Source organism: Homarus americanus, unplaced genomic scaffold (assembly GCF_018991925.1).
Source record: "Homarus americanus isolate GMGI-L3 unplaced genomic scaffold, GMGI_Hamer_2.0 scaffold33468, whole genome shotgun sequence".
Lineage (NCBI taxonomy): Eukaryota > Metazoa > Arthropoda > Malacostraca > Decapoda > Nephropidae > Homarus > Homarus americanus.
In genome coordinates this window covers 8,162,400-8,174,535 of record NW_024714177.1, presented here as the reverse complement: position 1 = coordinate 8,174,535, position 12,136 = coordinate 8,162,400, and the positions used below count along the sequence as shown (strand labels likewise).

Genomic DNA, 12,136 nt, shown 5'->3' with positions numbered 1-12,136 from the left:
GTACAGGTTGTACCTCTCTAGTCCGGCATTCTGTGGTCCGGAACGATTTTAGTTTGTCCAATAGGTAGATAGGCAGTTTTTTTTTTTACTTATCTGAATTATTATTATTATTACAGGAGTATTAAATTTTTGCCCCTCAGGCCCCAATGTGGGTCAGTGACCTATGCCCGGGTGGGCTAATCCCCTTAAAAAAATAAAAAAAGCCGCGGGAAATTAAGGTTTGTTTACATCCGGCAGTTCGGCTGCTCTCTCTCTCTCTCTCTCTGCTTGTCTATACAGAGTACAACATTTAACCCTTCAATATATATGAGCAGTAAATAAGTGTTGCTTTCATATTCTTATGTAGAGTAATGACGATATATTTTCACATGTGCGCACTTACATACGAGCAGTCTCACTTTTTTTTTTACCATTAATGGTTAGCTACTTATATTGTTCCATTTATTAACATTAAATAACATTACAGGTACTTCAAGCAACCATATTCATTTTTTACATTAATTTTACTACAGCTAAACTCAGGGTCTTATTTTCTTCAGTTTTATATGTAGAACCAATCAGTCACTGGTTTCGTAAGCTTTAACATAAACAATGCCGGCAGCCGTCTCGTCTCCTCTAATATTCCACGTATTATTAATAAATTGTATTGTTAATTTTGCACACACGTACATTAATTCAATAAAAACAAATTCAGAAACATTAATTAAAATATATATGAACAGTAAATAAGTGTTGCTTTCATATTCTTATGTAAAGTAATGACGATATGTTTTCACCTGTGCGCATGCGCACTTACATATGCGATCTCTCTTTTTCTTTACCATTATCGTTAGCTACTTCTATTGTTCCATTTTTAACATTAAATAACATTACTTAAAACAACCATATTCATTTTACTACAGCTACAACCAAGGTCTTATTTTCTTCAGTTTTATATGTAGAACCAGTCAGTCACTGGTTTTGTAACCAACGAAAACAATGCTGTGTCATTTCCTCGTGTGTTTTAATATTCTATGTATTATTAATGAATTGTATTGCTCATTTTGCACACATAAACATTAATTCAATAAAAAAGACATTCAGTAATTAACAATAATGAATCTTTTGTACATAAGAGAAATGACGCTGTTTACACGATTATGCACGTCATCTGCACGTTGGCGGGCCGTTCAAACCCGTCGAAATTCAAGTTTTCGCCGTCAAAATTTTTATTTATTTATTTTTTTGTGTGTTCCAATAAAATACGTTAAGAATTAAAAACTCGCGAAATTTGAGAAGCTACTATACGACATTTAACCCTTCAATATGTCTTCAAAGAGACCATGATGCAGAGAAAGTGGTGCTAGTGCTTCCAGGCATAAGCACAAGTCACTATCTATCCAGGAAAAGGGTGAATTTCCATGGTCCGGCAATTTCCATGGTCCGGCACCGGTCAGGTCCCGAGGTTGCCGGACTAGAGAGGTACAACCTGTACTTATTTTTACCCACAACAAGGCATACTAAGACAAATTACATATCAATAATACTACATCATACAAGAACTAAAATTTTAAAATATCAGAATCACATTGAAATATTACACGGCCCCTGAAAGTTGGTGGACGAGTGTGACAGACTTGGCTGCTCGAGCGAACAGCAGTCAGCAGAGGCCGGAAATATGAATGCAAATGAATTCTAGCAGACGACTTTTGGACTTTCCCAGAGCTCTCTGCTTTAACTCCAATGTTACAATATGCTGTCTACTCTCGCATCAGCAGTATTATCGTATTACTGATACGTAATCTGTCTTAGTATGCTTTATTGTGGGTAAAAGTAGGTATAAATTAAATGCGTCCTCCAAAAGCATGAATTTGTAACCAGAGCTTAACAGTTAATTCATGTATAAGATTTCTGATAAACTTCCTACGTGCTCCTGTTTGAAATAATGAATGTACTGTATGTATCTTTATATAATTTTGATAAATGTCTTTCTCGTCAGAAACCGTAATCCCAACGATTATGAATAAACTCATTTAGAAATACATCATTACTTCAGGATGAAATCGGATGAATTTGCAACAACCAATCAGCTCCAACTCTTGAGGAAGGGGAGAGGGCATCTCTTCTCAGCAGGGAAAAAATGCACTATAGTTATAATTAATTCAAACTTTAATAGAATAATCTATTTAAATTCAAGGAAAGATTTCATTGTTTACCAAATTGTTATTTTCTCTGACTCCACCCAACATTTATATTCACATTCTCAATTCTGAAAAGACAGTACTGTATCCCTTATGCACTGTATTTTCTCCTTGTTGCTTTTCACTGATTTTCCTTACTTTTCTTTGTTAGTGAATCCTTATTTATTCCATTTTTTGTACATTTATTGATGTAATCACCAAAAAAATTGGGCTACTTTATACCTATTTTTCAAGAAACCTAATGAAACAAATAGATTTTTCAAAAGAATTAATTGAGACCACTACCAACAACACTTTGGGCAAATTCCAATTGACTGTTATGCTATTTCAACTTGATAACTTAAACAAATCATAATACCCACCTACAAAACTAAGAAGAACTGGCAGAAGTATTAATCCATGAAGAGCACCAATCACCACCATGCCAAAATACATCCGGAAATAAAATACCTGAAAATTAACAACAGATAAGTAAATCATTGATAAAAGATATAAAACCCTCACTTACATACAACTAGTATTCTGAACAATACACAACTCCAGATGAAGCATAAGCTATCTTCATATATATAAAAGTATCCAAATATTTCCTAAAGTATAAGCATATGAAAGGTGAAAGCTGTGCATATTCAGTACCTAAGCAGTAGCAATAAACTACATTACTAACTAGTGCCCTGCTAAAAAAATGTACTACACTTACATTTCAGGCCTGGAATTTGATAAATTTTGCTGGTCCTGAAAATGATTCATTCCCCTTACCCCTAAATTTTCTCAGTGAATTTACATGAATCTCAGAAATGACCCAGAACAACTTGAAAGCCAGAAATCTTGACCGGTCCAGAAAAATCTCAGACCTGATATGTATTCTCTTTATATTGTAAACAAAGGGGAAGAAAAATATATTATATTACCTGGAATATTTTGGAGTTGGCAAAGGCAAGAACTACAACACCCATGTCACTGAGTGTGATACCAGACAGCACTGATGGACCCATGCGTACCAAAGCCCTCTTTGCTCTGACAATTCTGGTGTCTGCTTCACTGACAGCAAACGCTCTGGTAGTGTGTGAGCAGAACTCGACTGAGATACCAATGGCTACAATGAGGTTTACAAGGGAGATGGCATTGAGAGAAATATCCCAGAGGTACATCAGACCACCCATGTTGGTGATGATAAGTACAACCATGACCATGATAATGAGTGAAGAGGCAAAGTCAAAGCCCATCATTATCAGTGTAATGCAGAACACTGCAACCACGGAGATCCCTAGCATCCGCACTGTGTCTTCCCAGATGTTCAAGTATTGCTCATAGAAGACATAAAACACGCTGAAAAAAATAGAAAAGTCCCACACATTAGCGTTAAAAATAATATCTCTCACTCTATAACTGAGATACATCACATACATACATAAAAGAATAAATGTAAAATTTCACATAGTCCTGTAAGTCATTGTTAAGTAAAAAAAAATTCTTAGAATGTAAATTGCAAAATAATACTGGAAAAGATTTAAAATCTTGCCTAAACAATCATATTTTGTTTAAATTTATAAATTTAATTAGCATTTCAGGATCATATAACCCCAATAATGTATTAAGTAACAGCAGTATAAGGAGTTGCATGGCAAGAGGAGCATTACCAGACAGAAAATAAAATATGGTCTTTAAATATCTTTGAGTGGGGAAAGAGGAATTCAACATAGGGACTAAATCCTTAACATACTCTGTGTCATAACTGGCAACTTCTAAAAATAAAGGGAGGGAGAAAAGTAACTTATCAGAAGAATTTAAAATTCTTCATGCAAGTGCTAAAAGCTTGGTCAAGAGGGGCTCATTCATCTGTTGCATTCCAGTAGTCAAAGATTGGAAGATGATAGATATTTATATAAAATAAACTATTCGATGGGTCAGTCAATCAATCCTCCTCATATCTAAGGGTTGGCAACCACAGTCCTCCACTCTAATCGTTTTGGGACTGTTTTTACCAATACTTGGAGACTTTGGATCTCTATGGAAATCCCAGTTTTAATTTAAATCATCCATCAGTCTTTGCCTTCCCTGTCATTATTCCCCCATCCCTAATTATATCCCCCAATATCCCCTTTTCCTTATTTTATAAATTTCAAGTATTTCACTTGGAAGTTTTTGCCAATATTTGAACTTCTTAATTTGTTTTTTAGTCAGTGTAAATTAATTTTAACATTCTCCTATAACACCATATTTTAAATGCCTATCACATCTTTCAGGTGTTGCTGAAAATGTACACACTTCTGACCCATACAACAGACCTGAGTACAGTATACAGTACAGAGCATTTCAGTATTCCCTTTTATTACTGGAAATCTTTCAGATTATTAAATGCTTTTTTGCTTGACTACTCATGTTTTGATTTCTTTCACGCTTCTCCCACCACAGCTAATGTCACTTCCCAAATACAAAAATTTTCCACTTGTATCAGTTCCTTGTTGCCTACCATAATTTTTTTTAGGATACATTTCCAATTTGGAAACAAACATTACTTTCGTCTTTGCAGATGGATTTCTAAACCCATAATTCTCGCCTTTTTCCACTAATCTGTTAACCTGTTTTTTTTTTTCCTCTTCACTATCCGTGTTATGAATGGTATCATCTGCATAGTGTATATTTGATATTACTGTACTGTACTTTACCATTAACTTTTACTTCTTCATTGTTACTTACCACTCCTCTCATATATTATACAATTTTGGAGATAGAACACAGTCTTGTCTTACTCCTTGTATAACTTTGAACCAATTAGTAAGTTCATTATTTACTAACACTGCTGTTGCCAGTGAAGACTTTTTAAAATTCTATTATCTCCTACTTTAATGCCCACTTTTTCCAAGACATCAATATGTTTGTTGTGTTTTACCCTATCAAAGGCTTTTTGAAAATAAAAAAAGCAGATACAAATTTCTATGGACCTCTAAAAAATTCTGTCCATGTTATCTTTCCTTTACTCCCACACACACACACATGGAATGAATCAAGGGAAACATAAACATAACAAAAGGCAAGAAACAGTAAGGGAAGGCAAGTTAAGAAAAATAACATCATCTTTGTTTAACCAGTAACTGCCATCTTTCAGTTATGTTTGGTCTGTGTAAGCTTTATATATGCCTCATATCAAATGAAATTTTCTTCTGCCAATATTTTGAGAGTATCCATTTAAATAAAAAAAAAATTGGGCAAATTTATAAAATCGCTTAAGGTTACTGGTGGGTCCTAAGTGCCCCTCATTATCGAGATTACACTTGAACTGGATGAACAAGATGTAAAGAATAAGAAATGGAAAATGAAAGAGTAATAATAAAGAGTTGGAAAATGAAAGAGTGATAATAAAGAGTTTATTATTAAAAAAATATATGGTTGGAAGGAATGGGGAAAATCAAGAGGGTAAAAAGTCACTATAAGTAAGGGGGAAAGCACAACCGGCAAACATCAGTATACAGCAAGTGTTATGAGAGCAAGTTGTTGAGTAGTTTATGGGAAAATTACAGCAGTTATGAGTGAGTGGACAACAGCAAATAAAGAGATAATAATAAAGGGCTTACATGATTAAGGGAATGAAAAATATAGAATGCTAAAAAGTACCTATTAAAGGATAAATGCAAATTGACTAACAACTCACCTGTATGGGAACACTTCATATTTTGTTTCTCCACTTGGCACTAATTTTCCATCTTTCTCCACAAGGTTTAGTGTTCGAGTAATATTGTCTGCTATGGCCCGAGCTGCACGTAGAGCCTCATAGAATTGCTTACTATTCCGCATGACTGTGTGATAAGTCATAAACACACTTGCTCCAGTCACAGGATTCCCAGACTCGTCATAGCGTATTTTCACACCCTGGGGTGCAAAAAAAATTTTTTTTAATGAATTAGTAATTCTGGGAAAATTAAATCCAGGTATACAATAATCACTTCAAACACTGAGACATTAATAGGATTGGGATTTATTAATCTACAAACTGAGGGTTAAGGGAAGAACTAAATATCAGTAACAATGAGGCACTTTCTTAATTCTACAAAACAAATAAAAGTGAATCCATGTTCAATCTACCACCAGGAAAATAAGATGGTGAAGTCAACCATAGTTCAGGTCAGGTTATGATACAAAAGTACATTACCTAAAACTTCACACCAGTTTTTCATCAATATGGCTGCTCAAAAAAGGAATACCTCTTTATTTTTTTCCCACTGAATTTGCAAGTAAAGAACTTAATTTATTAGTTAAACAATAAGATTCTCCTTCAGGATAAAGACTTCTTACTAATATCAAGTCCTGACTGTCATACTAAACCTACCAATGATTTCCTGAACTTCCAATATATCATTAAAAATCATATTTATAAGTCTTTATTACTTACAATATGCAATATTATTTATAACTTACATCTATTCCTATAAAAAAAAAATTTAATTGGACTATTATCTCAACATCTTTTGCTCGATAAAATTCTGTCTACAAAACAAATTAATGTACAGCTACTCCTCGACTTACGACATACTTGACCTACGATCACCCAGAAATACGACCCCCTCAGTCGTACCAAAATTTTGTCAAATTACGTATTTTCGAGTCCCAACGTTAGTGATTGCGCTGTGTACTGACAAAATTTTCGTTTGTAATTCACTTTAAAATGGCTGGCAAGCTTAAAAGTGAGAGTTTTGTGGTGCTGATAAGAAAAAGAGACACACATTTTAGATTTTCTATGTATAATTTAAGCATTTTCGACTTACGACCTGGATTTGGGTCCCTAACCCCATCGTAAGTCGAGGAGCAGCTGTACTGCTTTCTAATTTCTGTAGGTACAGTGTGTTTCCTTTAATCCGGCAGCAATTTGGTAATGGAAAATCTGTTTGGTAATGAATGAAAATGATTTGATATAAACCCTGATTAAATTCACAGTTAACATGTGTGATCATAAGAGGTGAACTTGGAGGGCTGTGATGATTTCATTGCTCCACCTGACTGAATTATTAATGATTCAGAGGAAAAATTTTTTCTACACTTCAGCAAAACAACTGACAGCTTTGAAATGCATGACTGGTATTACTAACCTGACCATAAGCAGCATGTCCTGCCTTAGGGCAATACTTGTCAGGGTTATCTTTCAGGAACATTGGAAGATACTGGTTGAACACTTCAGGGTCTGGGCGGAAAGGGTTGTTGGCAAGTGGAGAGATGGGACACGAGTGGCAGGCATTTGGTGAGTTTCTGCGTTTTCTAATATTTTTCTTTATTGGTTTGTTGTCCTCATGCTTAGGTTTTGATGTGGAAGTTATAGGATCCTCATTGTAGTCTGGCCATCCATCATCCATATGTGTTTGGCGAGATGGAGCTTTTGTAATAGGAACCACTTTATCGTCATCATCACCATAATCGATACTTTTATCTCCATAGGTATAATCATAATTATAAACATCACCAATGACTGAATGTACTTTAGTTGGCTTTAGCTTCTTTTTGGCAGTACCATCTGAATAGTAGTCATATTCTAAGTCCCCATAATTGTAATCATAGTTCTCATTATCATTATAGACTTCATCAAAGTCTGGTCCGCCATAAGTAATGGGTTCTTCTGTTACTACAACTTGATCATCAGGTGTATCAAAATCAGGGTCATCTAATCTCATATCATCTTCTGGCTCTCTCCTGCAGAAGCTTTCATTATTATGGAGACGACAGCAGTATTTTCCTTCTAATGACCACTCAAAGTAATCATCAATCCATGCACTCGAAGGCACAGCAATGAATGTTCTGAAATATCAATGACAACATATATTATTTGCTAAACAAAGTTTTCTTATGATAGCACAGTTATAATCATTATAAATAAAATGTCAATGTACCTAAACCAAAAATCAATCAATTGAAAGTTCAGAAGACCCTCAGTGTTGGTGGGGTTTACATCCCTAAGATCAAAGCAAATCGTAAAACTGCAAATACTGATACAGAACTCGGGGCTTATGGCATAAGGACAATACAGTATTTCATTTAAAATACAGTATATGAAGCAAAAGTGCTCTAAAAACATGTCAGTGATGGTTGCACCAGATGCCCAAACAAGTGCATAGCCTTCTCCCACATGATTTGGCCACTCGGAGGGTCATCTTTTCTGCATCTAATCTACCATCCAGGGGTTTGAGGATGTTTCAATTTTAATTTAATTTTAATTTATTTATCATTTATTTATTTTTATTATTATTTTTATTATTATATACAGCTAGACCCCGACTTACGACTGCTTCGACTTACGACCGTCGGGACTTACTACCGCCGCAGTTGTGACCATTTTTTTTTCTTCAAATGACACATGCAATTTCTATACCGAAAGGTTTCCAGTTAATGTAGTCTCCATGTATAATTAGAAAATTATGGGGGCCCCATGTGCATTCAGCTGACTACATTAAAGGTAAGTGCTCAGTCACACTGTATCCATTCCTCATTATTTATTACTTTCACTGTACTGTATCCATTCCTCATTATTTATTACTTTTACTGTACTGTATTTCATTGTAGATTTTTTATTTATTTATTTATTTTATTTTATTTATTTTTTATCTATGTCGGACTTATGACCGTTCGGACTGACGACCTGGATTTGGGTCCCTAACCCAGTCGTAAGTCGGGGTCTAGCTCTAAATATATATATATATATATATATATATATATATATATATATATATATATATATATATATATATATATATATATATATATATATATATATATATATATATATATATATATATATATATATATATATATATATATATATATATATATATATATATATATATATATATATATATATATATATATATATATATATATATATATATATATATATATATATATATATATATATATATATATATATATCATTAGCCCAATAAAGCACGCGGACTTCTACATACAATCAATACCTCAACCCCAGGATTCGAACCACGGGGGATTACTGTATTACATTTCCTCTTAAATGCCATGAATAAGGGCGACTGTAATTACACACGAAAACAGTGTGTTTTGGGTAAGAGGAAGCTACGTCAGATGTTCTAACTCAAAGAACCTACATCAAATTAAGTTAAGCCCATGTTCAGGTGAGGAGTCCAGTATTTATTTTGCCAATGCATATGGCATCACTGTCCCGAGTCCTGTTTATTATTTACTATAAGGATATCATTATCTCTAGGGATTTAATTTAAAGTATTGTACAGTATTTTAAGTGGTGGTTCTTTAATATTCGATTCCTTAATGTCAAAATATGGAATATAACTTACTAAAAACAGCACAGAGGTTAAATTGATAGTGAAAATTTACCTTATCGTAATACTGTACAGGACTGTAAAGAATAATGTAAAAAAGTAAATTAACCTGATAATTTTTTTTTTTGTAAATCTGAATGTGGTATAATATGGGAAGTGAACGCCATTTTATTTGCTGAAAATGATTTTCGACTGTTAATACATAACAGAGTTCAAGCGAGCAGCAATTGCCTCCTCAATGCACATGGTATCAATGTCTCAAGACTTATTTATTATTGCTGTATTATGAAGACAACTGGATTTCTATTGATTTTGCAAAGGAATTTCAAGTACGTACAGTAGTAAAACTAAAGTACAGTATTCTAAGTGGTGATTCTTTAAACTTGTTAATTTTTAATGTCAAAACAAGGAATTCAACATGGCACAAAGGTTAACTTGATGAAAACATTTGCGTTAATGTTATGTGGAATAATTATGTAAAAATTGAGAAATTCTCAGATTTTTTTTTTGTTAATTTGAAAGCAGTACAGTATACATATGGGAAGTAAATGTGGTTTTACTGTTATAAGAAATTAAATTTTGGGAAGTGACATTTTTCATATTTTAAGATAACTGTTTTGCCCCAAAGATGTGTGGAAAATCTGCAAATACTAGAGGTCAGAAACCAGAAATTTTGAGGGTCTACTGTAGAGTACTTTGTTTTAACACCTTTTCATGAGGACTCAGTTTTATACAACAGTAGCACAGTGAGTCAGCAGTAAGATTGATGGAATTGTTGTCAGTGCATTTAAAAAATTCCCCAGCTCCCATGGCATCAGCTGACCTATTAATTCAATCCTACACTGTTGCCATTCCAAACTAGTATCATTCCCAGAGAAAAACATGCTCCTCTTCATCGGGATAATTTTATAGCTGACATAATGGTACAGGCACAACCGGATTCTGTCTCCTGGCCCAGGCACTACCCACCCACATTCACTGCCTGCGAGTTAATAAATCTTGGTGATCCCCTTAGGCTATCTGTGCACTATCCTCAGCTGAAGTAAGAACCAGGAATACATGTGTTGTTTTGTGTTTCTTTAATCCTTGTGTGGTTTCTTAGCACAATAAATTACTGGAAATCCTCCTACAATTATTCTTTAATTTCCTAAAAATAGTAATACAGGTACAGTAATTCAAAGAGAGATGGGGAGTACTGAGAAATCATGAGTGTTAAAAAGAAATTAGACAAAATACTAGTACAGTATTGAAATAAAGGTCATTAGATGCAAAATAGCTCATAAACTTCAAATAAACCAAATTAGTTTCCTAAAAGAGGTATGATATATGTAGAGTAAAGACTAAGAATGGGTGATAAAATGAAAAGCAAAACCATTGATGTTATGATCACGTGGAAACCTAACCAACTGAGTAAAAGGAATGGCCAACAGACCTTCAAAATTGGAAGAAAAGTTAGAAAAGGAGAAATTAAATGAAGTATCAGTACACGTCCACACATACAAACAATAATAATCCAGCATTACCTATTTGGAATTTGAGATGCCAACTTCAGTTGAATTAGCATTGCATCTTTATTGCAGCCAAGATGTGAACAAATCTTATTCTGCATATCATAATCAGAGAAATTGTATCCATGTTTGAGAACAAAGTACACAGGAGCACCAACACAGCCAAACTTCTCAAGATACTGTTGGAAAAAGATAATAAATTATTTAAATTATCCATATAAATCTACTACATCTTTTTTTCTTTTTAATCTTTGGGGTGCACTCACAAAGTTTGAAAGGGTACAAAAGAAACTACTGTACACACAAAATAATAAAATCCTATAATATCTAGTGATTCACAATCTATAGCTATACAAGTTTTCTATTTGGAATTTTAAATATTTAACTAATTCCTAACTTCCTCTTCATAGTACAGGTGTACTTCTAATACTGTATTTCTTTAACATCTACAGTATATTTAATAATATTTTATATAAAAGAAATAAAAAATAATCAGGTTTAAAGCTGAAGGGAAGTTATACAATTGAACACTACCCATATTCAGACTGGGATTAGTGGCATTAAGCAATTCCCTCCTGAATTTGTTACAAGTTGAGGACAATTTGATAAAATCACCTAAAATGTAAAATTAAAGGATAGGACGATGTGTTTTCTAAGACCTCTGATAACCAGTATGTGACTATAATATGCAAAGTGAACCCTCGGTCCAGACTTTGGTTAATCTCAACTATATCAACTGGCTTAGCAACCTCATGGCAACAGTTGATGTTTATCTGCCATCAGTGAGAAGTTCAGAGCAAGCTCTGGTGGTGTACGATATGTGGGGCGCTTACAATTCGTACCTCCACTGTGAGAGGTCAATGGGGGGAAAGAGATATCCATTTGAGGATACCCAGCTGATTGCAGGACATCCCCAGAGTGACGTCAAGCCATGCAGAATTTAAATCACAGCACGAAAACATAAAACACCAACTGATAACAATAGAATTGAAGCATGTTTTTTTGCATAAGATGTACAACGGCAAGCAGGTTCACCAATAACCAGTCTAAGGGTTAATAATATAAGAAACAAAGAAAAAGAGACATTAATAAGTTTACAAGAGACCCACGATATAATCTGTTCACTAATACTGTGCTGTACTACAGTGAGTGATAG

The 12,136-nt window shown here is 33.9% G+C and overlaps 1 protein-coding gene across 1 annotated transcript in view; it reads right to left on the bottom strand.

The window, feature by feature from the left end:
• LOC121877732 (NPC intracellular cholesterol transporter 1-like) overlaps window positions 1-12,136 on the bottom strand; it is a gene marked incomplete in the record, with an annotated part of 29,231 nt that overhangs the window by 306 nt on the left and 16,789 nt on the right. The window contains 4 exon segments of the mRNA XM_042383590.1: window positions 3,092-3,509; window positions 5,833-6,050; window positions 7,265-7,964; window positions 10,996-11,159. Coding sequence (XP_042239524.1) covers window positions 3,092-3,509; window positions 5,833-6,050; window positions 7,265-7,964; window positions 10,996-11,159 — 1,500 coding nt within the window.